General features: G+C 47.0%; 1 protein-coding gene across 4 annotated transcripts; it reads right to left on the bottom strand.

Moving 5' to 3' along the window:
* Window positions 1-7,667: 7,667 nt before the first annotated feature.
* Window positions 7,668-22,534, bottom strand: ZCCHC10 (zinc finger CCHC-type containing 10). Of its 4 annotated transcripts, XM_039910324.1 has the most exons (6): window positions 22,377-22,534; window positions 17,112-17,187; window positions 15,421-15,582; window positions 11,406-11,512; window positions 8,989-9,030; window positions 8,223-8,432 (listed from the first exon to the last, which is right to left on the bottom strand). In XM_039910324.1, the coding sequence occupies exons 1-5, from the start codon at window positions 22,447-22,449 to the stop codon at window positions 9,011-9,013; spliced, it is 438 nt and encodes a 145-aa protein (XP_039766258.1). In that variant the 5' UTR covers window positions 22,450-22,534; the 3' UTR covers window positions 8,223-8,432; window positions 8,989-9,010. The 4 variants fall into 4 exon arrangements, with proteins under 4 accessions (XP_028907666.1, XP_007668468.1, XP_028907665.1 ...); XM_029051833.2 differs by lacking the exon at window positions 11,406-11,512 and having other exon boundaries at window positions 7,668-8,432; window positions 22,377-22,477; XM_007670278.4 differs by lacking the exons at window positions 11,406-11,512; window positions 22,377-22,534 and adding an exon at window positions 17,452-17,510 and having other exon boundaries at window positions 7,668-8,432.
* Between the last annotated feature and the right edge of the window lie 4,564 nt (window positions 22,535-27,098).

Below are 27,098 nucleotides of genomic sequence, written 5' to 3'. Positions count from 1 at the left end.
ACAGACACATTCCCTGCCCACATCAAGCTTTCAGTCTAGAGGGGAAGACAGACATTGATATATGTAAAGAAATTTACAGAAATGGACATAAGTGCTGTGGGCTGACTCGACCTTCCAGGCTAGAATTCCATTCAGTGCCTGGGAAGGGCCAGTTCTGCTAGAGCAGAGGGCAAGCCCTGTGCCTGGATGCCAGCTGTCCCGCCCTGGAAGATGCTAATTCGGAAAAGCAGCATGGCCTAGTGGATAGAGTGCGGGCCTGGGAGTCAGAAGAACCTGGGTTCTAATCCCGGCTCCGCCACTTCTTTCCTGTGTGACCTTAAGCAAGTCACTTCTCTGTGCCTCAGTTACTTCATCCGTAAAATGGGGAAGACTTTGAGACCCATGTGGGATCGTGAACTATGTCCAACCTGGTTACCCAGAGCTTAGAATAGTGCCTGGCACATAGTAAGCACTTAACAAATACCATGGCCCTCCTCTGTGTGCCACCCCCCACCAAAAAAACCCCCCACCCCATTGGAAGACTTAAGCTCGCTGTGGGCAGGGAATGTGTCTGTCATTGTTATACTGTACTACTCTCCCAAGTGCTCAGTACAGTGCTCTGCACATAGTAAGTGCTCAATAAACATAACTGACTACAATTAACTGACTGATTTATGTTCTGCCAGAGACTTCCACCCATAGTGCTTAGTACATTGTCTGGCACATAGTAAGCACTTAAATATCATCATTAGTTTGGCTGCAGCAGTTATGGAGGAGACAGAAATGGTGGCTGCCTCCAACTTCTCCTCCACCCTTCCTCATCTCTCTTCCACTGCCCGAGCAGTTGAAAATTCCCTCCCTCCAGGACATCCGAAAGAGACCTCTCCTTCAGGTCTTTTGGATGGGGGAAAATTACCCCAAGAAACATGGCATCCAGACTCCTTGCTTCTTGAGCTATTTCTAGGCCCTCCCCTCCATTATGTTTGTAGTGGTTAAAAAAAATCCACCAGACCACAGCCCTCCCTATCCTTAAAGCCCTGCTCTAATCATCTTTTCTCCAATAAGCCTTCCTCAATTAATTCCCAACACCTCAAATCATTCCAATCCAACAGTACCCTCTATGTATACTGATCCTTAGTATTTGTGTGAGTGAATGTGTATATATATGATATTTGTACATTCAAATATTTATTCTTAGTTGAAATATTTTAAAGACTGTCTCCACCATTACAGAGTAAACTCCTTGTGGGCAAGGGAGCCTGTCTCGTGTCTGTTGCATTTTCTCTTGCACCCAGAAGCCACTTCATCAAACCTATTACCCTTTTTAATAATATAAACATTGAAACGATCAAGAGGAATTTGAAGCGAATGGAAACGAAAGTTCAGGCGTGACCTTTTTGTTGATTCATTTTTTTCTTTTCAAAGATTCCTTTCTGAAAGAAGCAGTATAATCTGTTTAAAAGTTGTTTTGGTTGTTTCACTTTAAGTGAAATCTCAGATTTTCTACCCAGCTGCAAAAATGGAAGGATATCCAAATCACCAGACAAGCGAAATTCTCCTGTTTCTGAACTGCTTTGCTTGCTAAAATCTCCTGCAAAGTTAAGCAGTATTCAGTGACTGGAATGAAGCAGCCATTTCCCATCTGAGTTTGAGGTGACAGATGTGAAGCACCGTGATGTGACTGTAGGAGGAATATTGGGGAAACTGAAGCTTTATATTTCCTTGAGTGGGAACACTGGCAATAGCCTTAGTTTCTGAGTCACCATTCATCCATTCCATCTCTGATCTTGGTAGATTAATCTAATTTATTGTTTAGAATGTTTGTCTTCTGCCTTATACATCCAGTCCTTATGGGAGCCAGTGTAACCAAATGTTGACATAGTTTTCTTTGCACACAGCAGCAAGTCTTAAGACTATTTTTGGACATTCATCTGGAAAGTGCTTGCTCTTCTCATGGTCAGTTTATGCTGCGTGATCAAGAGTTGGGAATGGGAAGAATCTTTTTTTCTTTGCTTCTAAAAGAAAACTGTAAAGCATGGTTTACCAACTTGCTTTGAATTTTTTAAAAATGAGGAAGATTCTTTATCAATTTTCCCTAGCCTTCACCTGGGTTAGCATTTATGTATATTATTTATTTATATTAATGTCTGTCTCCCCCTCTAGACTCATTGTGGGCAGGGAATGTGTCTGTCATACTGTTATATTGTAATAGTAATAATAATAATGTGGGTATTTGTTAAGCGCTATGTGCTGAGCACTCTTCTAAGCGCTGGGATAGATACAAGGTTATCAGGTTGTCCCACGGGGGGCTCACAGTCTTAATTCCCATTTTACAGATGAGGTATATGAGGCCCAGAGAAGTTAAGTGACTTGCCCAAAGTCACACAGCTGACAAGTGGTAAAGCCGGAATTAGAAGCCATGACCTCTGACTCCCAAGCCCGTGCTCTTACAGTGCTCTGCACACAGTAAGTGCTCAATAAATATGATTGTCTGACTGGGTTCCATACGTGAATTTTAGTCAACACTTAAAATAAATAGTTATACTAACAGCCCAAAAGGGAACAATTGAGCCATTGAGAAGGCTGATAGGAAGGTTCTAATCAGATTTTTTTTTTGCTGTGTAATGCAATTGCTTCATCTAGACACGATATTATCAGCCGGAAGTTCTTGCTTCAGACATAAAGCTTGCCAAATAATTTTTTGACCCTAGGGATCTTGACAAACAGCCGTTTCTCTGGATACCATCTTTCGATCCACCATCTTAAAACCACCTTAATTTAATTGCAGTTTAAAATTATTTATGCTAGTTCTTACAAGATTTTTGAGTAGCTAAGTTCATTTCGATGAACATAACTTGTTCGATTGTGTTCTGTTTCAACAGTTCACTAGGTTTGCCTGTTAACTGGTTCATTCTCTAACTCGAGTCTTTGCGGATGTTCTAGTTATTTACAATCTTTATACAAATGGTGCTGCAAAACACAGTTGCCAGCTCCCTGAAACTCACAACAGATATACTTTTCAAAATCAATATACCACATTTTATTCAGGGGTTATTCTACACTTCTTTCTAATAAAAATATGGAAGTGTAACATTCATAGTTCATATTATAACAAACCCAGTCAGGACGTAAGTTTTCCCACATGACATTTCCCTCTGGAGAAAGGGAGTCGATCGGTGGTATTTACTGAGTGCTTACTAGGTGCTGAGCATTGTACTAAGAGCTTGGAAGAGTACCATACAACGGAATTAACAGACATTGTTCCCTGCCTAAAACAGGCTTATAGTCCTATGCATCAATAACTTTAAATATTGTGACTGAATAAAACAACCCCTGATTAGATTCATCACAATCAGGACCTGATTAGTGCAGGACTTTCGTTTTATTTTTAAATGGTATTTGTTAAGTGCCAGGTGCTCTACTGAGTGCTGAGGTAGATACAACCTTATCGGGTTGGACACGGTCCATGTCCCACGTGGGGCTCACGGTTTTAATCCCGACTTTACAGATGAGGGAACTGAGGCACAGAGAAATTAAGTGGGTCCCTGAAGGTCAAACAGCAGGCAAGTGGCAGCCCAGATCCTTCTGACTCCCAGGCCCATGCTCTGTCTGCTAGGCCACACTGCTTTTCTAAGGGGTTGAGGGGTCCCCCTGGAATACCTCACAAAATGGCCACCCTGCCTTGCGAGTCTCCACAGCCCCCAAAGTGGTCCCAGGTGCTCCTCCCTTCCACTTTGGTACCGTATTCCATCTCAGCCGGGCCTGTTGGTGGGAGATCCTGGCATGTAACTGGCAGAAAGAGCAGTCCTCCTAGCTGAGACAGCTGTTAAAAATAAATAAATGGTGGTATTTGTTAAGCGCTTACTATGTGCAAAGCACTGTTCTAAGCACTGGGGGATACAAGGTGATCAGGTTTTCCCACGTGGGGCTCACAGTGTTAATCCACATTTTACAGATGAGGTAACTGAGGCCCAGAGAAGTGAAGTGACTTGCCCACAGTCATACAGCTGGCAAGAGGCGGAGCCAGGATTAGAACCCACAACCTCTGACTCCCAAGCCCGGGCTCTTTCCACTGAGCCACGCTTTGTTTCATTCTCTAACTTGAGTCTTTGCAAATGTTCTAGTTATTCACAATCTTTATAAATGGTGCTGTAAAACATAGTTGCCGGCTCCTTGCTTGCTGCTTTTGGTCCGCACTCACCTGTTAGGACGTAGGGGCAAGAACAGCTCCGTGCCCTCTAGACTATAAGCTTGTCGTGGGCAGGGAATGTGTCTATCAACTCTGTTATATTGCTCTATTGTACTCTCCCAAGTGTTCGGTACAGTTCTCTGCACACAGTAAGTGCTCAGTAAATCCGGTCGGGAAGGTGGAGGGTAGGAGGGTGAGGGCATAGGAAGAAGGCAAAGAGAGGGTAATGAGAAGAGAAGGTAATGGCATCTTGGGGGCCCAGTCTGGTGGGGAAAGAGATGATGGAACCCACAGATCAGCCATCCACATCCCATCCACCCCGAGAAGCAGCATGGCATAATGGGAAGAGCACGGGCCTGGAAGTCGGAAGGTCGTGAATTCAAATCCCAGCTCCGCCACTCGTCTGCTGTGTGATCTTGGGCAAGTCACTTCACTTTCTGTACCTCGGTTACCTCATCCATAAAATGGGGATGGAGACTGTGAGCCCCACGTGGGACAGGGACTGGGTCCATCTTGATTTGCTTGTATCCACCCCAGTGCTTACTCCAGTGCCTGGCACATAGCGCTTAACAAATACCATTATTATTACTATCCAGGAGATTGGTGCGCTCGATGGAGCTACCTGGCACCCACCTGCCCTCCATCCCCTGGTGCTCAGCCAGATTTCGCTCTGTGAGTCTCCCTGCCACCTCAGTGGCAGCATCTGCCTCTGCACTTCACAGCCCCAGAGGATGAAGTTGACGACTGTTCAGGTTGACCCGAGTGGAACCGAGGCCTGCACTTAATAATAATTGTGGTATCTATAAAGCTCTTACTATGCACCAGGCACTGTACTAAGCACCGGGATGGGTTTGAATCCACATTGAGCTCACAGTCTCACTCCATTTTACAGATAACTGAGGCACAGAGAAGTGAAGCGACTCACCCAAGGTCACAGCAGACAAGTGGAAGAGCCAGGATTAGAACCCACGACCTTCTGACTCCCGGGCCCGTCCTCTATCCACCATGCCACGCTGCTTCTCATGGCGTGGTGGATAACACCTATCCCTGAGTGGCCTCCTCTTGGTGCGCCCCCGCCCCCGTAGCATCACGAGGGGGTCGCGGCCGTGGGAGCCGGGTGGGGCCGAGCCCAGGGCCGGGGAGGACGGGGTGGCCACACGCAGGAAGTGGTCCGAGAGCCACTGAGGAACAGCCTGGATTCACTGCATTGTGCCAGGGCTGCCTCCTTGGGTGCGGCCAACCTGCTAAAAAGCCACGTGTACTCTCGCCAGGCGGCCCTATCCCCAGCCAAAGGGGCACATCGCTTTGGCACAACACACACCCTCCTGGGCAATGCGGGACCGAGCCATTGAGAGGAGGCGGTGCTGGAAGCCCGGCACTTGGAAGGCTGCCCCCCCTGCAGGAGCTGCTCTCGTCCCCTCGATTACCCTTGCATCCTGACCTCGTCGGACCTCGTGAAATCAGAGTAGGGGCCGTCGGCAGGGTCTCCGGGCTGTCTGGCCTGGGGTGCTGGGCTGCCGCCTGAAAAGTCCCATCCCGCAGATGCTACGTCCCCACCTTGGGCATTGGTGCCGATGAGCGCTATCAGCTGGGCAAGAGGTAGCGGCTCACCTCCAGAGCGGGGCAGCCCTCCTTGCCGTGCCCCAGCCTCACGGCAGTAGCCAACATCCCACGGTGGGCTGCGGTAGCTCTGAGCTGGTCAATCCCCACTGGGCGGGACAGACCCCAGGCCATGGGATCAATGGTCCTCCCGGCACGGGTGGCGAGACAGGATGGGGATGGTGGACGGGAGCCCGAGGACGTCTGCTAGCAACGCTTGGCTGTCAATAATCTGTGATATTTGTTAAGCGCTAGGTGCCAGGCACTGTTCTAAGGACTGGGGTGGAATCAAGCAAATCAGATCGGACACAGTCCCTGTCCCACATGGGCCTCCCCATCACAATCCTCATTTTACAGATAATAATTGTAATAATGATGGCCTTTGTTAAGGGCTTACTATGTGCAAAGCACTGTTCTTAGCGCTGGGGGGATACAAGGTGATCAGGTTGTCCCACGTGGGGCTCACAGTTTTAATCCCCATTTTCCAGATGAGGTAACTGAGGCACAGAAAAGTGACTTGCCCAAGGTCACAGCTGACAAGCAGCAGAGCCAGGATTAGAACCCATGACCTCTGACTCCCAAACCCATGCTCTTTCCATTGAGCCACACTGCTTCTATAATGTTGGTATTTGTTAAGCACTTACTATGTGCAGAGCACTGTTCTAAGTGCTGGGGTAGATATAGGTTAATCAGATTGTCCCATATGAGGCTCACAGTCTTAATCTCACAATCTTAATCCCCATTTTACAGATGAGGTACCTGAGGCACAGAGAAGTTGGCTGACAAGTGGCAGAGCCAGGATTCGAACCGATGACCTCTGACTCCCACGCCCGTGCTCTTTCCACTGAGCCTGAGGTAACTGAAGCACAGAGAAGTGACTCGCCCCAAGGCACCCAGCAGACGAGTGGCGGAGCCGGGATTAGAACCCATCACCTTTTGACTCCCAGGCCCGTACTCTATCCACTATGCCATGCTGCTTCTCACTTCTTCACTCCTGGGGTTTGGAGAGATGAGGGGCAAAACCAGGAGATTGGCATGGGGCAGCCAGGCCATGGGAACTGGGGCGCAGTGGTGGGAGAGGGAAGAGGATGACCCAAAACCCACCCCACAGGTCAGCAAAGTAGTGAGAATCGGGCAGAGGGACAGCATGTGGGGGCCCGGCATATAATTAATCTAGGGGCCGTGCCACAATTTAGTCCACCCCCATCACAAAAGCAAAAGAGTTTCATTTTCTTACTAGTTACCATACTGCGATCTATTTCCTCTTCAACCTGCATCTTTCATGCCACTGTCTGCTATTTATACTACATCTGTTAAATGATCGACTCAATCCAAAGTGTTCATACAGACATCTGCAATAAAAAACCAGTTCCCCAACCAATATAAGTAAGAATTAGACCATTCAATTTGATTACAAGAATAACAGATATTAGTCTTCTTCTGGGTTTTATTGAATAAAAAGACAACACTTTTCTGAAAATGACCCTCTTTCCCTCCCACCTGTAATGGTGCCATTTTTAGCTTAAATGCTTCTATTAATGCCTTAGGCTCTCATTTATATTCATGTAAAAGAGAAAATTACATCTATTTGAGACCTACCTTTCACTTGCCCTATTTCTCTTAGAGAAACTGCATTTGTCAAAAGGCACCAAGATTAACTTCGGTTTTCTTTTCCCATCGATTTCAGCGCCTCCGGGACAAACACCGTCACGGCCGGCCTTCTCACTCTACGGCAGTATGGCTTGGGGAGTTCTGGAACCGGGAGAAAATGGAATTGTGATCATAACTTTGCAGAGTGAGAAATGCAGGCAACTCTAAGTAAGGACTAGAATCGACGTGTTGTTAGAATTCATCTTTGACTGGAAATTTCCCGGATTAAAAAAACAAAAAACCACCAGACACTTCGACAGAATTAGTTTGTTCACAATAGTATGGCAATGTCTCTCAAAGTATCAGTATATTAATTTTCATTCATTTGACGTAAGAACATGAGATCAGCAGCATAATACACATTCCACTTGTTTTTAGGGTAACCCTACAAAATAAGTGGAAGTTCCATAAATACAGGACTAACAAATGGTATTTATTTCACGATGAGAAAAGGTTATACTTTTCAGCACGTAAACAGTGGATTTATTGGACCTCAGCTTTGCGCAATTAAACTCTGCAGATATATTTTTCCAAGATAAAAATGAAACAAAACTCCCTTAAAATCAATAAAATACTTTGTACATACATAATATTTTATTCCCTTACCACGTGTAAGACATTTAGAAACCTTTAAATGTAGAAACTCTGGCCAGTTAATCTATTGGCAGTAGCCCAGTCTAACCCCCAACTTCGAGAAATACAATAGCATTTCTTAACATCAGTCCAGGGTGGTCAGGGGCCTTTCAAACCCATCTATTTTTTCTTCTTCTTCTTTGGAGGCTCGTCATCGGAGCTGCTGTCTGTGCTGGAGCTGCTGCTGGTGGAAGAGCTGGAATCTGACTCGGAGTCAGAGGAAGAGGAGGAACTCGTTGAAGAGCGGGAGGTGGACGAACTGGAAGAACTCTCCTCACTGTCGCTATCGTCAGAAGAGGAAGACGTAGAGGAGTCTTCGCTCTCTGAAGAAGAATCGCTGGCTGAACTGGCACTGCTACTGGAGCTAGTGACGCTCTTAGACCTAAGGGGCAAGTGAGGAAGATTGGGTCACACGTTAATGTGAGCAGACAAAATTGAGAGGGAAAGTGGATTCAACATTTAGATTGCCAAGAAATAAAAAAGCACTGGGTCAGAGAGAGCCTTTTGACTGGACTGACAAGTATTAACTGGGCTTATTCCAAGTGCTTAAACATCTTGATATTAAAATGCTAAATTTTCACATGCAGATCATCAACCGCTTCAGAACAAAGAGATAGGCCATTTATGAAATTGTATGCCTACCCTTTGGCCTGATCAGAGTTTCCCTGTCTTCCATGTCAAGGGAATAAAAGGGCTTCCTTCCACCAGGTACAGAGTAGAGGAAGAGGGCAGGTAGTGAAAGAAGGTACATCCATTTTCCCCTTAACTGGGTGTCAGGTGATTCAGAAGAGCATGGGAAAATACATTCTGATTCACAGCCAAGCCCACCTAATCAAATCTCTAGCACACACACTGACATTCTAAGTAAAGAACTTATTTCCAGCCAGGCTCTCCTTGTCCCTCTCTAGCTAATCCAGAGCGGGGAAGGTAGTACATACCTTTTTTTCTTTGTCTTCTTTTCTATGTTAGCTTCTCCAATGCTAGTAGAATGGAAGGGGAAGACAGTCATTACACACAACTTTAAAGTATAACTCTTGCATTATCTGAAAGGGTATCAGGAAACAAGGTTGACCTACCGCATAATTCATTCATTCAATCGTATTCTTTGAGCGCTTACTGAGTGCAGAGCCCTGTACTAAGCACATCATAACCCTAAGGAGTATAGGCCGCTGCTTGACCACTCTCATACCTGCTCCTATGACACCCTCAGGCCTCATCCTTGAAAAGCTTATAGGGGCTGCTTCTCTAGGGAGCAGGCACCTTGATCCCTCTCCTCCCCCCACAGATAGCAAGAGGCTGGTCCTTCTACCCTCCAGTTTCCTGACAGAGCCAGAACCTTGCGGGGGAAAGAGGGAGAGAAAGCGCTACCTGCAAGAGAAAGGAAGAGGGCAAGGTGATCATCAGGTATTCCTACACAACTGCAGTGAATGCAGGTTGCAAGGAGTAGCCCCTATTGCCCTGAAAGATGGGCAAGAGGCAAAGAATGACCACCCTCATGGATTTCACAGTTGGTTCCACACTTCCACCTGGGTTTTGGGCACCTGAAAAAGGATCTACTTGACAGGGTTTTATCTTGAAAGGACATCCAGACAGTAAAGACTGATGAATGTGAGGGCATAAGGCCAGATGACTCTTCTGCAAAACTCTTCCAGGCTCAAGACCACCAGGATAGACCGCTGTCCTCTTATTGGGTGGCCTGTGGCAATCTCTCAAAGAGTCAATCCCACCCAAACAGGAAAAAAAGGAAAAAAAAATCCTCCCTCTCCAACTCTGATTAAGGGAAAAAAACAAAAACAAAACGTGGGATGGTGAATTTCCTGTTGAAATTGGAAACCACATCCTTGGGAAGGAAACCCAGATGCTTTTGGAGTATTGTCTTGCCTCTGACAACTTCACTTTAAACAATTAAAAAAATGAATGGGAGTGGCAAATAGGTCACTAGTGCCTGGAATGCACAGATGAGTTGGATATTATCAGCCAGCAGGAGCAAAATAGAACCTTCAGCAGACTATTTAAAGGAAATCAGGAGACCTGGGTCCATTCAAGTACAGAATTAAGTCTGACAAAAGTAACAGAGGACTTAAAGAGACCATGAGATCTTCTTTCCTCTTTAATAATTCATCAGGGACTGTTTACGTACTTACTAATCCGAACTTCTTGAACTTGCTGGTATTTTCTGCTTGCACTCCCTCCGGTGGTAACGAACCTGATACGCTTACCACTGGCTAGGTGAAGAAGCAAGGAACTGGAGGCGTCTGCCATGCAGTAGCTCGAAGGGTGGCTTAATCAACTGGGTGCATATGACGCTACTGTCCCAAGGAGGGAGGAAGCAAGTCTTGACTAGAAAACTGAGCTTCAACAGCCCTACAGGACTGAGAATAATAATAATAATAGTAATTATTATTATTTTGGTATTTGTTAAGCGCTACGTGCCAAGCACTGTTCTAAGCACTAGGTAGATACAAAGTAATTAGGCTGTCCCACGTGGGGCTCACAGCCTTAATCCTAATTTTACAGATGAAGTAACTGAGGCACAGAGAAGTTAAGTGACTTGCCCAAAGCCACACAGCTGATAAGTGGCAGAGCAGGGATTAGAACCCAAGACCTCTGACTCCCAAACCCGTGCTCTTTTCACGCTGCAGCAGCATGGCCTCCTGGAGAGAACATGGGCCTGGGAGTTAGAAGGATGTGGTTTCTAACCCCAGCTCTGCCACTTGTCTGTTGCATGACTTTGGGTGAGTCACTTCACTTCTCTGGGTCTCATCTGTAAAATGGGGATTAAGACTATGAGCCCCATGTGGGACAGGTTGGACAATGTCCAACTTGTTTATCTTATATCAGCCCCAGCACAGTGTAGTGCTTGGCCCAGAGTATGCATGTAAAACAGAGATAAAAAAAAAAGACTAGGCAGAGGACTTCCTTGCAACTTGCCTTCCTGAGGATTATGAAACCATGGGGACGGCTTCCATCCATACCTTAATAATAATAATAATGTTGGTATTTGTTAAGCGCTTACTATGTGCAGAGCACTGTTCTAAGCGCTGGGGTAAACACAGGGGAATCAGGTTGTCCCACGTGAGGATCACAGTTAATACACATTTTACAGATGAGGTAACTGAGGCACAGAGAAGTTAAGTGACTTGCCCACAGTCACACAGCCGACAAGTGGCAGAGCTGGGATTCGAACTCATGAGCCCTGACTCCAAAGCCCGTGCTCTTTCCACTGCGCCACGCTGCTGCTGCTACCTTGACTGAGGTCACATGATTCAAATGGAAGGATCGGTCCACAAAGGAAAAGACAGGGGTCACTGAAAGGATCAATACGCCAAAACTCGAACCAGTAAGAGAAACGTACCCATTGCCGTGTATAGGATGGCAGCACGAGTTGACACATGAGCCGATAGAGTCTGCTTTGCCATCTCTGGTTGCACTGTCCAGCTTGTTTCCTTCTTAGAGCACAGCCTAATAATGACCATATTTAGGGGATCTGATAAGCATTTACTATGTGCCAAGCACTGTACTTAACACTGGGGAAGATACAGCGTGGCTCAGTGGAAAGAGCCCGGGCTTGGGAGTCAGAGGTCATGGGCTCGAATCCCAACTCTGCCCCTTGTCAGCTGTGTGACTGTGGGCAAGTCACTTAACTTCTCTCTGCCTCAGTTCCCTCATCTGTAAAATGGGGATTAAGACTGTGAGCCTCATGTGGGACAATCTGATTACCCTGTATGTATCCCAGTGCTTAGAACAGTGCTCTGCATATAGTAAGCGCTTAACAAATACCATTATTATTATTATTATACAGTATAATCAGATAAGACAGCCCCCGTCTCCATGAAGGGGAGGGAGAAGAGGTAATTTAATCCCCCAAACTGAGGCCCAGACACGTGAAGTCGCTTGTCCCCGATCACAGAGTGTGTACGTGGTAGAACTGGGATTAGAACCCTGGTCCTCAGACTTCCAGGCCTGTGTTCTTTCCACTCAGCCCATGCTGCTTCCCAGAAGCTGACCCTGGTCTTCTAGTAGTGCAGCTGGGGTAATGTGACCTGTGAATTTCAGCAATACTCTAAGAAAAATAACTTTCAAGGCCCATGAGTTTAGGAAAACTGTTTGGAAAGTGGTGCAGAAGCAGCTGGCCTTCCTATGGGAGACTGTCTGGCCAAAGGCTGCCTAAGTGCAGCTGGCTCCAAAAAGTATGGCTGGGGCTCTGCCTCGCTCTGGCTAGACTATTTTGTAGTTCCTGGGGTTTTTTTTTTTTAATGGTATCTGTTAAGCGTTTACTGTATGTAAGGGCTTCTTTTGACGGGGCTGCTGCTTTTTTTAAAATGGTATTTGTTAAGTGCTTACTATGTGCCAGGCTCTGTTCTAAGCGCTGGGGTAGATACAAGGTAATCAGGTTGGACAGAGTCCCTGTCCCACCTGGGGCCCAGCCTCTTAATCCCCATTTTACAGATAAGGTAACTGAGGCCCAGAGAAGTGAAGTGACTTGCCCAAGGTCACACACAACAGACAAGGGGAGGAGTGGGATTAGAACCCAGATCTATCTGACCCCCAGGCCCAGGCTCGATCCACTAGGCCATGCTGCTGCTAAGAGCCGATTATCACAAGTTCACCTGAGGGAGCTCCACTGGAGGACATGGTTGTGCTGTCGATCTTTTGACGACAGCACAAATTGGATATCTTTCTCCACGACCTCTTCTTGGGAAACCAAAAGGAAAGACCAAAATAACTACGAATAACTTCCTTATTTTGCTTGTCCTGTGGAAATATCTTATTCATATCTTCCCCCCAAAGAACTGTATCATTTAAACTAACAATTTCGACTCCACCATGGGTTAGGATGGGCAGGTTTACTCATTTCAACTAGGCAAAGTACTGGATGTTCAGGATAAGCCTTAGTTTGGGATTTACTGATTACCAAACTGGGGCTAATCAGGTTGGAACACACAGGCCTCTGCTGAGGCGCACACTCCTTGAACAGCCTTCTCTGGTGTGCAGGACAGATGATTTCCTAATGACATCCAGTACCTTTAGTTAGTTATCAACTCTTTTGGTCACGTAATTAGCAGGAAATGTCCCCAGCCTCAGTCAGCTTAGATCAGAGATTAAAAAACAGCACCAACAAAAAAAACACCTGACCAAAGAAGGTATCCAAATTTTAATCGTAAGAATATGGTCAAGGGGAGAGGTTACACCTTGACTGCCCTGGGGGAACACGGATTGAAGTTCCAGGATTCTTAAAAATACGAAGGAACTGGTGGGCATGGGAATCTCGGGGCAGGCGACGGAAGGAGTATAAGGGAAGTAATTCCTTCTGTGGTCCTTCAAAGAGTGGCTTGATGACTGCTGCCTGTGCCATTTTTGTGATAAAGAGCAGAAGATTACATGGTCTTAAAATGGAAAATAGCTCCTTGGTTGGGTAATCCTCCTTCTCCTCCTGGAAGCTCTGGGCTCTGCCTCTTAAAATAGAAGGCCCACGAATGTCCCCTAGTAGGCAGGGGTGTGAGGAGCAAGTAACTGCAAAGGCTCTGTCATTTGCTTCACATGGGATTTCATTGTTTTGGGCAAAACCGTTGCTTCGTGATATGTAACTAGATGGGCAGTGCTTACCAAGGTCTGCCTATTCCAGAAATCAAGCAAATTGTTCTCCTATTTGGATTCTGGATTGGGAATGGAGTGATCGTAAACCCACAAACCTGTGGCCCATTTTCTGGGGTCCCCAGGATCAAAGCTAAAGCCACACATACTAAACAGCAAAGACTCCTCAGGAGGCTATGGATCCGGCCAGAGTGGTAGAGACCATACCTCGGGGAAGAAGGGAGGGAGGGAAAACGGTGCATGGGGCACTTTGGAGCTTTTTTTCAAAAAAGGAAAAACACATAACGCTCCCCAAGGGGTGTCACCTAGTAAGGGTAGAGGGCCACAGAAACAATGACAACCAAGAGGAGTCTTCCTTCATCTTATAGGCTTTTGGAGGTGGTGGGGCTATTCTCCTCCCAGTCAGCCCTTTGTACAAGGTGTGGGGGGGGTGGGAAAAAATAGTGAAATGAACAGAGGCCGGATTGGCAGAGCCCTACAGGCAGATAGGGAATGGAAACTCCAGCAGTCCTGCCAAAGAGTGGGGGAGGAAGGGTATACCATTCCCTTCTAGCCTCGACTAATGTTATCTTACCTGAGGTGAGCCTCTATAATCCTCACAGCAGGCATGAGGGGCGGGAAGGGGAGAGAGATGGTGAACAGAGAAAAAGGGCAGGAAGAAATGCAAGGGGAAAGGGGTACAGCTTGACCTCTTTCTCATCAAGGTTTCTGCTCTTCAGAGAAGCCCAGCCCCTTTTAGCTTCCCCCCTCTCACACACACACCAAGGATGAGCCTTGAGAGTACCACGAGTGGCTATTCTGAACAATCACCTGGTGTGCTTCTTTTCCACCTTTAAAGAAGTAGGTTATAATGCTGGGAGACACATGACAGTCAAATACTCAATTCTCCATCCTATGAGAATTCAATTTAAACAATGGCTGCAATTTGGTATATTAGCAGTCACAAATTATCAGCAATAAGAGTATTTATTAAGCTTTCTACTATGTGCTAAGCACTGGGGTCGATACTAGATTATCAAATTGGACACAGTCCCTATTGCGCAATCTATTTTATCTCCTTCTGATGGATGAGGAAACTGAGGTTCAGAGAAGTTAAGTGACTTGTCCAAGGTTACCCTGCAGGCCAGTGGCAGAGCAGGGACTAGAATCCCCAATCTCCTGATTTCCAACACTGCTATTAAAACCCTAGTTGGGGTAAAAAAAATCCAAAACACAAACATACATACACACACACACACACACAACTTTTGAGACAAAATACATTTTTGAAGTTGGGTTAAGAGTCTTATCCAATGAGTTGGGAACAAGGAAATATGGAGAAATCAGGTCCCACTGCAGATTTTTAACTAGAGATTTGGAATCAATCGCAAAATTCAGTAAGTCTCTGAATAACTAAGTTCAAGTAGACTTCACAAGGCCAATTTCTGCGCAAACCATCTACACGCTTTTTCAAAGGTATAGAGGCTGAATTTTGTGGGACTGCTTGGAACAAAGATATCACAGTCCACACTAGAATGGAAGTCTCATTTCACTATTTAACCCGATACCAGCAGCTACGGAGTTTAACCCTACATAACCTTCACATAGAACTTTCAAGTCCAAAGATCTTGGTGGTGGCCCAGAATCCACAAGCTTTTTTCTGAAATACTAAAGTGCAGAGGGGATCATTTTCAATCAGCTTTCACAGAGGTTTTGGGAATTTTAATCCAAGTAATCTTGGAAAACAAATTCCTCAGCAAATAAATTCAGTGGGATTTCTGATTAACTGATCTTACCTTTGCTGCAATAACAATCTGTTTTCTTTTTCTTTTAAAGCTTTTGTTAATTCTGCAGTTCTTGAAGGCCTGTACAGGTATTTTCTTTTTCCTGTGCATTCATAAGTCCAGTGTCCAAATTCTAAACACTTCTGGCACCTCACATGCTGCTTATTTGCTTCCCTACAAAAAAGCATGTAAACATTTAAATTATGTCTTGAAATATGACTGTTTTCATCAATAACGATCAAGCAAATGACAATTATTCTTATGGTCCTATTTGATAATGTGTGCCAGGACATTAGATGGGTTTAGTTGCACCCCGACTCCTCCCAAATTAATATTCACAAAGGCTTCAGCTCAATCAGTAGGTATTTAGCACTTATTCTGTGCTTGGGAGAATACAATCAGTGGTATATATTGTGCGCTTACTGTGTTCAGGGCACTGTACTAAGAGCTTGGGAAAACTGGTAGACACATTCCCCGCCCATAACAGCTTACAGCCTGGAGGGAATTTACAGTTTAGAGTTAACAGACCTTACTCCGGCTCTCAAGGAGTTTACAATCTAATGTGAGGGGGGGATGGAGGAGCCCAAGGGAGGAAGAAGAAGACAGGTATCAATAAATTATATAAAGGGGGAAGTAACAGAGTGTCAAGATATGCATATGAGTGAAATGGAGGGTTGACTATCCAAGCGCTTAGGTGGCATGGAAGTGCTGAAGTATCAGTAGGGGAAATGAGCAGCCAGGTGGAGAGGTGAGAGATCACTTAGGCAAAGCCACCTGAGGGAGATGTGGTTTTAGAAGGGCCTTTGAAAATGGGAGTAGCAGTAGTGTGCTGGATGTGAAGGGGAGGGAGTTCCAGGTAGAAGGGGAAGAGCATGAGCAAAAGTAAAGCGGCAAAAGATATGAGAACACATGAATGAGAGGCGAGTGATAGTGGGAGGGCAAGAGAACCGATTGAGTGCCTTTAAGTCAACAGTCAAGAGTTTCTGCTTCGTGTGGAAAAGATTGAGCAACGATTGGAGGCTTTTCAGGAGTGGGGAGACATGCAGAATGGCAGTCAGAGACGTGCAGAATGGCAGTCAGGGAAAGATTCTGGCAAACAGAGTGAAGTATGAATTGGGAAGGGGAGAGACTGGAAATGGGGGATTCTGCGAGGAGATGGGTGAAGCGAGGAATAGAGATGTGGCACGTGTTTGCACTGGAGGGTGGCAACTTGGATGGAAGGGAAAAAGCGGATTCTGGAGATATTGTGAAGAAATAACCCCCGGGATGTGGAGATTGACTGAATATGGAGTTGAGAGAGCGGAGTCAAGGAGGATGCACAGGTTATAGGCTTGGAAGAAGCAGAGGATGGTGGTTATGGGAAAGTTCGGTATAGAAGGGCTGGGAGGAAAGATGAGTTCAGTTGTGGACAGGTTGAGTTTGAGATGTCAGATGGTTATCCATGAAAAAATGTCCTGGAGGCAGGACACTATTCAAAGAGAAAGGAGAGGGGTTGGGGTTAATGAGGGAGATTTGGAGTCACCTGGGTAGCAGTGATTATGGAAGCTCTGAAGGTCACTGAACTCCCAAAGTACGTGTAAATTTAGACTAGAAGGGAGCCCAGAACTGAGCCTTTGGGGACATTCACAGTTCAAGAGGAGGAGGCAGAGGAAGAACATGACAAAGAGATGAAGTCAGCAAGGGTGAGGCTAACACTGATGTACCTGACATTTGTGAAATAATATTTAACAGGCTGAAAAATAATTTTCGTTTCAAGACTGGAACACCGGATCCTCATTTCTGTGGAGACCGAGGAGGTGCAAGGGAAAAAGCAGAATTACAACGCAGCTGGCACTAGATTAAGTTAAAACAAATAAACTAGGATGTGATGTTCATTCATTTCTGCTAGCTTTCTAATCTTGGCTCTGTGGAGGACATTTGAAAATTTTTCTTCAGAAGCTTATATAAATCCTAATAGGAAGACTGAACATCTCAGATAATGAGTAGAGATTAATCCAATTAATGGACACATTCATCATTAGTAGATACCAAAGGAAAACCCACCTTTTGTTTTACAAAAAGTTGGTAGTCTTCAGCAGTAGGTCTTAAACTTCAGCAACCAACTATTAAAATGTGAGTACAAACTTATAGAAAAAGCTTTGGGGGAGCATCTGAATGTTTCATACATTAGCACATTTACAATTGTCTTTAAAGGGTTTTCTACAAATTCATTCTAGTACTCCTCTACAAGCTTGCTCCAATCCCCCGACATCGATGACTCCTCTGCCTTTTGCAATCTAGCCCATTTGGGAGATCAATCATTAAAAGGGCTAATATTCTCCAGCACACTTGAAATTTTTCTACTGTCCTATATGTTTCCAGTGCCAGCCATGTCTGACATCCTTCACCTTCTTGCAAGGAGGAAAACGAAAAAAAAAGATAGCTTTTCTGGGACTCTTCCACATATAGTTCATGATTAACTAAGATTTGAAGGATGACGACATTTTCAGTTCATGAAAATTAATGAAGTATCTGACAGATTTTTAAACAAGGTTGTTATCCTACGCTTTCGGTACCCAGAGAGTCTTGTCAACTTTCTATAAGATGCCATTCTTGCCAACCTCTGCACTTTCTTAATTTTTTATGGTATTTAATCATTAATGATGGTGTTTATTAAGCTCTTACTATGTGCCAAGCATTGTTCTAAGCACTGGGGTAGATAGAAGGTAATCAAGTTGTCCCATGTGGGGCTCACAGTCTTAATCCCCATTTTACAGATGAGGGAACTGAGGCACAGAGAAGTGACTTGCCCAGAGTCACACAGCTGATAAGTGGCAGAGCCAAGATTAGAACCCACTACCTCTAACTCCCCAGCCCATGCTCTTTCCACCAAACCATGCTGCTTCTCTACTAAGCCAAAAGCACTTACTATGTGCCAGGCACTATACTAAGCTCTGGGGCCGATACAAGATAATCAGGTTGGACACCGCCCTTGTCCCACAAAGGGCTTACAGTCTTTATTCCCATTTTACAGAGGAGGAAACTGAGACATAGACAAGTGAAATTCTTAACCACAGTTACACAGCTGACAAGTGGCTGTGTGAAGCATAGCTGAAAAAACACCAGCACCATGAGCTAGCTCATGGAAAGCTTCCTCCTCCCAATCAGTAGTCAAAGCTTACTTTTATTAGTCAGTTAAGAGAAAGACTCTCCAAAGTTTTTCCATTTTATAGTCTCCGGATCTAAAGCTAGTCAGTTCTCAAAATCTCAATGGTAGCAGTGTGAAGTTGAGACTAGAAGGGTTACAGCATGGCTTAGTGGAAAGGGCACGGGCTTGGGAGTCAGAAATCATGGGTTCTAATCCTGGCTACACCATTTGTCAGCTGTGTGACTCTGGGCAAGTCAACTTGACTTCTCTATGCCTCAGTTGCTTCACCTGTAAAATGGGAATTAAGAGTGTGAATCCCACGTGGAACTGATGAGCTGTATCTGCCCCAGCACCCAGAACTGTGCTAGGCACATTGTAAGCGATTATTGAATACCACCATTATTATTACAGGATCTCAGGTTAACTTTTGAGAATTAGAAAATTCAGAGTTGTTTTTTTTTTAATCCCCCTATGACTTTGACCACAGATTAGATTAGTTTTTAGCTACTCCAAGGTAGACCCATTCATTTTAAGTTTTTAAGTAACACCATTTAAGAGAAAATGGGCTGAGCTGCTTCAGTGAAATATTACATGGCTTACTTGAATGGTTTGTTTGCCAGTAGTGAAAGATCAGTTCTCAAAAAGAGTGGGTGTAAACAATCTAAAAAAGCGTAAGGCCTTTATTCCTTTTAGATACCTTTGTGTTGCTAGTGGAGCAAAAGCACGAAACAAAGTCTTTGGGCACATACTGAGTTTTTCTCCCCCGTTCTACCATTTTTCCTTCCTCACCAAAGGGCACACTTCTGAAGAGGTAAGAAAAATAGCCCGTAAATAAGTCTCATCACTTTCATTTTCCACTCTAGAACTATCTTCTTTGAAAAATAATAATCTTCCACACTTAATGCTCCAGACCCTGTCAAGTTTATTCGTCTCTTTTTATAAAATATCAGTTCGATAAAACTAGAAAGTAGGCTCAGCACATCAATGCCATCACTAAATCGTGGAAGAAGTGGGTATTATTCTAAAATGGTTCCATTTTGATTTAGGATCTACATTACCATGTGGAATACGGGGGCTTTCCTCACCCAAGACAGAAAGAAAAGGGGAATGGATGTATTTATAAACTTGAGCAGAAAGCTTTGTTGACTGTAGGATTTTTTTAAAAAAGTCCTTGAAAAACAAGTAATAGATTATTTGGTCTCCCCTAACTCCCCAAGACCCTGGAGAGCCTTCGGGTGCTGGACTCCAGAATGGTGGTGTAAAACTCAACATTTATCACGGAGGCTTTCCAAGTGATTCTTTAGGGTGCAGAAGCCCCAGGGGGAAAAGGGGCAAGGGTGGAGTGTGAGGGCAAGCCTCAAGGAAAAAGGGGCAAGGGTGGAGTGTGAGGGCAAGCCCCAAGGGAAGAGGGGCAAGGGAGGAGTGTGAGGGCAAGCCCCAAAGGAAGAGGGGCAAGGGAGGAGTGTGAGGGCAAGCCCCAAGGGAAGAGGGGCAAGGGAGGAGTGTGAGGGCAAGCCCCAAGGGAAGAGGGGCAAGGGAGGAGTGTGAGGGCAAGCCCCAAGGGAAGAGGGGCAAGGGAGGAGTGTGAGGGCAAGCCCCAAGGGAAGAGGGGCAAGGGAGGAGTGTGAGGGCAAGCCCCAAGGGAAGAGGGGCAAGGGAGGAGTGTGAGGGCAAGCCCCAAGGGAAGAGGGGCAAGGGAGGAGTGTGAGGGCAAGCCCCAAGGGAAGAGGGGCAAGGGAGGAGTGTGAGGGCAAGCCCCAAGGGAAGAGGGGCAAGGGAGGAGTGTGAGGGCAAGCCCCAAGGGAAGAGGGGCAAGGGAGGAGTGTGAGGGCAAGCCCCAAGGGAAGAGGGGCAAGGGAGGAGTGTGAGGGCAAGCCCCAAGGGAAGAGGGGCAAGGGAGGAGTGGGAGGGCAAGCCCCAAGGGAAGAGGGGCAAGGGAGGAGTGGGAGGGCAAGCCCCAAGGGAAGAGGGGCAAGGGAGGAGTGGGAGGGCAAGCCCCAAGGGAAGAGGGGCAAGGGAGGAGTGGGAGGGCAAGCCCCAAGGGAAGAGGGGCAAGGGTGGAGTGGGAGGGCAAGCCCCAAGGGAAGAGGGGCAAGGGTGGAGTGGGAGGGCAAGCCCCAAGGGAAGAGGGGCAAGGGAGGAGTGTGAGGGCAGGCTCCAAGGGGAGAGGGGCAAGGGTGGAGTGTGAGGGTGTGCCCCAGGGGAAAAGGGGCATGGGTGGAGTGTAAGGGCAAGCCCCAGGGGAAGAGGGGCATGGGTGGAGCGTGAGGGCAAGCCCCAAGGGAAGAGGAGCAAGGGAGGAGTGTGAGGGCAAGTCCCAAAGGAAGAGGGGCAAGGGAGGAGTGGGAGGGCAAGCCGCAAAGGAAGAGGGGCAAGGGAGGAGTGTGAGGGCAAGCCCCAAAGGAAGAGGGGCAGGGGAGGAGTGGGAGGGCAAGCCCCAAAGGAAGAGGGGCAAGGGAGGAGTGTGAGGGCAAGCCCCAAAGGAAGAGGGGCAATGGAGGAGTGTGAGGGCAAGCCCCAAGGGAAGAGGGGCAAGGGAGGAGTGTGAGGGCAAGCCCCAAGGGAAGAGGGGCAAGGGAGGAGTGTGAGGGCAAGCCCCAAGGGAAGAGGGGCAAGGGAGGAGTGTGAGGGCAAGCCCCAAGGGAAGAGGGGCAAGGGTGGAGTGGGAGGGCAAGCCCCAAGGGAAAAGGGGCAAGGGAGGAGTGTGAGGGCAAGCCCCAAGGGAAGAGGGGCAAGGGAGGAGTGGGAGGGCGAGCCTCAGGGGAAGAGGGGCAAGGAGGGGAGTGTGAGGGCAAGCCCCAGGGGAAGAGAGGCATGGGTGGAGTATGCGGGCAAGCCCCAGGGGAAAAGGGGCAAGGGTGGAGTGTGAGGGCAAGCCCCAAGGGAAGAGGGGCAAGGGTGGAGTGTGAGGGCAAGCCCCAAGGGAAGAGGGGCAAGGGTGGAGTGTGAGGGCAAGCCCCAAGGGAAGAGGGGCAAGGGAGGAGTGTGAGGGCAAGCCCCAAGGGAAGAGGGGCATGGGTGGAGTGTGAGGGTGAGCCTCAAGGGAAAGGGGGCAAGGGTGGAGTGTGAGGGTGAGCCTCAAGGGAAAGGGGGCAAGGGTGGAGTGCAAGGGCAGGCTCCAAGGGAAGAGGGGCAAGGGTGGAGTGTGAGGGCAAGCCCCAGGGGAAGAGGGGCAAGGGAGGAGTGGGAGGGCAAGCCCCAAAGGAAGAGGGGCAAGGGAGGAGTGTGAGGGCAAGCCCCAGGGGAAGAGGGGCAAGGGAGGAGTGGGAGGGCAAGCCCCAAGGGAAGAAGGGCAAGGGAGGAGTGGGAGGGCAAGCCCCAAGGGAAGAAGGGCAAGGGAGGAGTGTGAGGGCGAGCCTCAGGGGAAGAGGGGCAAGGAGGGGAGTGTGAGGGCAAGCCCCAGGGGAAGAGAGGCATGGGTGGAGTATGCGGGCAAGCCCCAGGGGAAAAGGGGCAAGGGTGGAGTGTGAGGGCAAGCCCCAAGGGAAGAGGGGCAAGGGTGGTGAGGGGCCAAAGGTGCACACTGCCTCTTTCGTCCCCAGACAACCTGTCCTCCCGTGCCCTGGGAGGGCCCTCCGAGCGCCCCGGAGGGAGTGTGCGGCCTCTTCCATTCCCTGCCGGCTCAGGGCCCAGGCGAGGCCCCAGGCGAGGCCCCCGGGGGGCAGCGACTGCCCTTACCCAGAGCCCCCCGCGCGGCCTCCCCACACGGGGAGCGCGGCCTGAGGCGCCCACACGGAGCGGCCACGGGACTTCCTCCGGCGCGGGCTCTGCTGGCAGACGGCGCCTCTCGGCCCCACCGACCCCCGGCGGCGGCGGCGGGAGCCCCCGGCCCCTCACTTACGCCTTTCTCCGAGCGATGAGGCGGTGCATGGGAGTCGCCATCTTAACGCGGGCCGGAGACCGCCGCGCTGCATCCTGGGAAACTCCTCCCCGAAGGAGCCGAAAGAGGGCGAGGATCATAGAGAGCAGGAGGGCCGAGGCTAGAGCGGCCCTTCTCCTTGCGACGCCATTTTGCTGGGCTGAAGCCTGAGGCCTGAGGGGGCTGCCAACCTTGGTCCACCCTGGTGGAAGTGGGGGGTTGGGGTTACGTAGGAAGAACCAGTAAAACCTTCCCATTCGCCTCAGTCCTCCTCATTTGGAGGGCTACTAATAATAATGATGGCATTTGTTAAGTCCTTATTCTGTGCCAAGCACTGTTCTCAGCTGTGGAGTATTCATTCATTCAGTAGTATTTATTGAGCGCTTACTATGTGCAGAACCCTCTACTAGGCGCTTGGAATGTATAATTCGGCCACAGATAGAGACAATCCCTGCCCAATGACGGGCGCACAGTCTAATCGGGGGAGACAGGCAAAACAAGACAACATCATCAACGATAAGTAGAATCGAGGGGATGTACACCTCATTAATAAAATAGACACAAGGTTATCGAGTGGTCCCAGGTGGGGCTCCCACTCTTAATCCCCGTTTTCCAGACGAGGGAACTGAGGCACTGAGAAGTTAAGTGATCTGCCAAAAGTCACGCAGCTGACAAGTGGCAGGGCTGGGATTAGAACCCGCAACCTCTGACTCCCAAGCCCGGGCTCGTTCCACTAAGCCTCGCTGCTAGTAATAATAACGATGGTATTTGTTAAGCGCTTACTATGTGCCAAGCACGGTTCTAAGTGGAGGGGTAGATGCAAGGTTGTCCCATGTGGGGCTCACAGTCTTAATCCCCATTTTACAGATGAGGTAACTGAGGCAGAGAGAAATGAAGTGGCTTGCCCAAAGTCACACAGCTGATAAGTGGCGGAGGTGGGATTAGAACCCACCACCTCTGATTTTTAAGCCCAGGCCCTTTCCACTAAGCCACACTGCTCCTCTAAGACACGCAACCTAGTGTCAAGAGCACAAGCTTGGGAGTCAGAGGGTGTGGGTTCTAATATCTCCCAAGTGCTTAGTACAGTGCTCTGCACTCAGTAAGTACTTAATAAATACAATTGAATGAATAATCCACATGTCTGTTGTGTGACCTTGGGCAAGTTGCTTAACTTCTATGTGCCTCAATTACCTCATCTGCAAAATGGGGATTAAGACTGGGAGCCCCGTGTGGGCCAAGGACTGTGTCCAACCTGATTTGCTTGTATCTACCCCAGCACTTTAGTTTGCTGTGAGCAGGGAATGGCATGGTTTATTGTTGTGTTGTAATAATAATAATAATGCCATTTGTTAATCGCTTAGTACTTTCCCAAGTGCCTAGTTCAGTGCTTTGCGAACAGTTAGCACTCAATAAATATGAATGCATGAACAGTACTTGGCACATAGCACCTAACATTATTATTATTAATAATAATAACCATACCTGATCCCTTAGCATTTGCCCAAAATGACTCATACCAAGAGTAAAAGGTGTTATCAGGGAAGCAGGAGTTAATTACTGCTTCACACACTGGTAGCCAGCCAAGGGATCACAACCAGCCCCCTGGGTTAAAGGCCGAAGATCCTACGCTGTCCGAAGCCAAGTTTGTTCTGAGGTGCAAATGCTCAGAAACAGAAAACAGATCTGTGGCTTAAAAAAGATGGGTGATGTGCTGTATTTGGATTCTATTGCCCAGGGTTCAATGTGCCATAATCTTCCCCTCCCAAGTTGCAGCCGGGAAGAGGAGAATGGCTCTTCCACTTTGAAGAGAGCCGCCTTTCCAAGTAATTGTATCTGGGCTAGGGCTGTTCACTCAGCAGGGACCTGCATGATTAGTGAGGGCAGAGGAAGAGACCAGTTTTGGTTCACTTGAAGGTCTCATTACCAGTGTAAGGATTTTTTTTAAGTGGTACTTGTAAGTACTGTGTGTCAAGTACTGTTCTGTGCCCTGGGGTAGATACAAGTTCCCCTCTCGGGATCACATCTGGAGAGAGTTTCCAGTATTCTACCAGTCTCAGCTATGGGAGGGAGAGTCAAGCAGAGGCCTACCCGTTCCATTCTTAGCTTGGCTAGTGACTAGCGAGTGGAAGGCAACCTGTTAATAGTCAAAACTCAACTGTGTTGGGCAGCAGCGGCATGGGAGAAGTCGAGGGAGGAGACTCACGTTTACTGCGCGGAAGAAGGCAATGGTAAACCACTTCTCTGTTCTTACCAAGAAAACTCTATGGATCCACTACCAGAATGATTGCAGATGGAGGTGGGGTATTTTGGAGACATGTGTCCATGAAGTAGCTGCAGGTCAGAGACGACAGCATAAGATGAGTCAAGATACAAGTTAATCTGGTCAGACCATAGTCCCTGTCTCACAAGGGGCTCAAAGTCTACATAGGAAGAAGAGCAGGTATTTAATCCCCATTTAGCAGTTGAGGGGGCTGAGAAGTGAAGTGACTTGCCCAAGGTCACACAGCAGGCAAGTCGCTATATTGGAATTAGAACCCAGGTCCTCTGGCTCCTGGCACATGCTTTTATCCATTAGGTCACACTGCTTCCCAATGAAAAGTTTAGTTGTTTACCCCAGACAATGTTTAAAACAACTCTTGTAATGCTTGCATATCTCTTTATGCCTTTGAATAAGAGTTTGAGATTGTCAAATTCCCCCAAATGTGCCTCAGCAAAGGCTCCTCCGGATGCAGATGAGAGAAAGACGTACGTTTTGCTAAGGGCCCAACTCACGGTCGGCAATTAGGAAACATTAAATAGTAACAGTACTTTATGGCTTATGGATCAGAGTCATAAGCAGTCTCAAAAGAATTCTGTCCCTGCTTGAGCTTCCTGAAAAGGAAACTGTTATGATGATTAGAGAGGTCTTTATCTCACCTTTGAACTATCTGGTTTCCTATCAACCACAGGACTTGTCAGATAATTTTGGTCACTATCAGCTATTTGTGGTTTTAAACCAGAATTTAAAGCTGTTCCCCCCAGGTCCCCAGTATTCAAATATTTCCTTTTACAGTCAAAAGACCTCAAATGGCTTAAATAGAGTATACATATTGAAAGCCCTACCCAGCCTCTCTGTTGAATGCCGGGCAAACTGGGCATGTGCCCATCTTCATGGCAGGATTGCAGCAAGAGTCATGTAGATAGGTCTGGTCTTGTCAAATATTTGTGAACTGAGTCCTAGTGGTTGGTATAACTTCACAGCCACTTTCAGGAATGTCTGCAGCCCCTCTGGTACTTGAACAGGATTTGTTTAGTGGATGTGTGATTTTGTTTCCCAATTGAAAACTTTAAAGATAGATAAAATTCTAACTGGCTACTACTTCTCAAGCACCTCGTTGAAGACTGCTATCAGAAATACAGGGCCCAGATCCACAGATTCCAATGTCTTAGTTCTGTCGTGTGTCTGCTGTCCTAAGGAATGCCCTAATTGTCCTATCAGCTCCTAATCCCACTCACCCTCAATCTCCCCTCACAGCACTGTTTATGAAGATTCTTATAACAGAGAAAACACTTCTTAAAATAATCCTGGTAAACAATTCACAACTCCCGATGTTAATTGCAAAATTGCCCAGAGACCCAGAGTATTGTATTTGCTTCATTAGGGCTCTGATCAGTAGTCAAACAATTAAATAGCTCACACTAGGAGATAAACTAGTAAAAGACTTGGTTGGATTTAAAAATCTCCAGATGATCTGTGCTAATATTCTGAGCATGACTAACTTCTGAGCCTGGTGACAGCCTCAATTTCAAATATTTTAATTGCCGTGTCTTGGCTTCATTGCTCTTTCTTTATGTTCCTTGTGTCATCCTCGATGATTCTTTAATCTCCTCTCAGTACTATCCCATCCCCCTTTTGAGTGTGATGCCTAAAGCTAAAGCATGCTCATTCTTGTTTGGGCTTGTGTATTTTGGCTTTCTTAGTGTTGGAGAAGATATAAATCTTGGGCCAGCCACCATCTATAAACTGCATATATCTCTTCCTTTAAATTTCCCCCTGATTTTGTAAACTCGTTTGGAGAGCACTAGCTGATTTTAGGTGTAAGCAAGGGATCATGGTTTGGGGTGGGGGGTTGTTGTTGTTTAGTTTCCTCATTCATTAAATAAGGAGTAGCGTGGCCTAGTGGAGCACCGGCTTGGGAGTCAGAGGTCGTGGGTTCTAATTCCAGCTTCGCCACTTGTCAGCTGTGTGACTTTGGGCAAGCTACTTCACTTCTCTGTGCCTCAGTTCCCTCATCTGTAAAATGGGGATGAAGACTGTGAGCCCCACTGGGACAACCTGATTACCTAGTATCTACCCCAGCGATTAGAACAGTGTTTGGCACATAGTAAATGCTTAACAAATACCATTATCATTATTATGAAACAAAATTTGTTAATTTTCAACCAGATGTTACAGTGCTGCTTCCGGTTACTTAGCATCCTCAGCATCCATTATTAAGTTGGCTTTATTATTCATTCATTCAATAGGACTTATTGAGCGCTTACTATGTGCAGACCACTGTACTAAGCACTTGGAATGTACAATTCGGCAACGGATAGAGACAATCCCTGCCCACTGATGGGCTTACAGCCTAAACAGGGGAGACAGACGAAAACAATAACAGTAAATAGAATCAAGGAGATGTACATCTCATTAACAAAATAAATAGGGTAATAAAAATATAT

The sequence above is a fragment of the Ornithorhynchus anatinus genome, chromosome X1, assembly GCF_004115215.2.
Source record: "Ornithorhynchus anatinus isolate Pmale09 chromosome X1, mOrnAna1.pri.v4, whole genome shotgun sequence".
NCBI lineage: Eukaryota > Metazoa > Chordata > Mammalia > Monotremata > Ornithorhynchidae > Ornithorhynchus > Ornithorhynchus anatinus.
The sequence above is the reverse complement of the archived record's forward strand: the minus strand, read 5'-3'. Positions and strand labels throughout refer to the sequence as shown.

What these genes read in the sequence shown, in the direction of transcription:
- ZCCHC10 (XM_029051833.2), bottom strand. Translation starts at nt 22,449, where the DNA reads ATGCAGCGCGGCGGTCTCCGGCCCGCGTTAAGATGGCGACTCCCATGC. An exon ending in TATTATTTCACAAATGTCAG is followed by an intron (nt 15,583 to 17,111) that starts GTACATCAGTGT and finishes GCTTTTTTGTAG; the next exon opens with GGAAGCAAATAAGCAGCATG. An exon ending in AAGAAGACAAAGAAAAAAAG is followed by an intron (nt 8,433 to 8,988) that starts GTATGTACTACC and finishes CTTGCCCCTTAG; the next exon opens with GTCTAAGAGCGTCACTAGCT.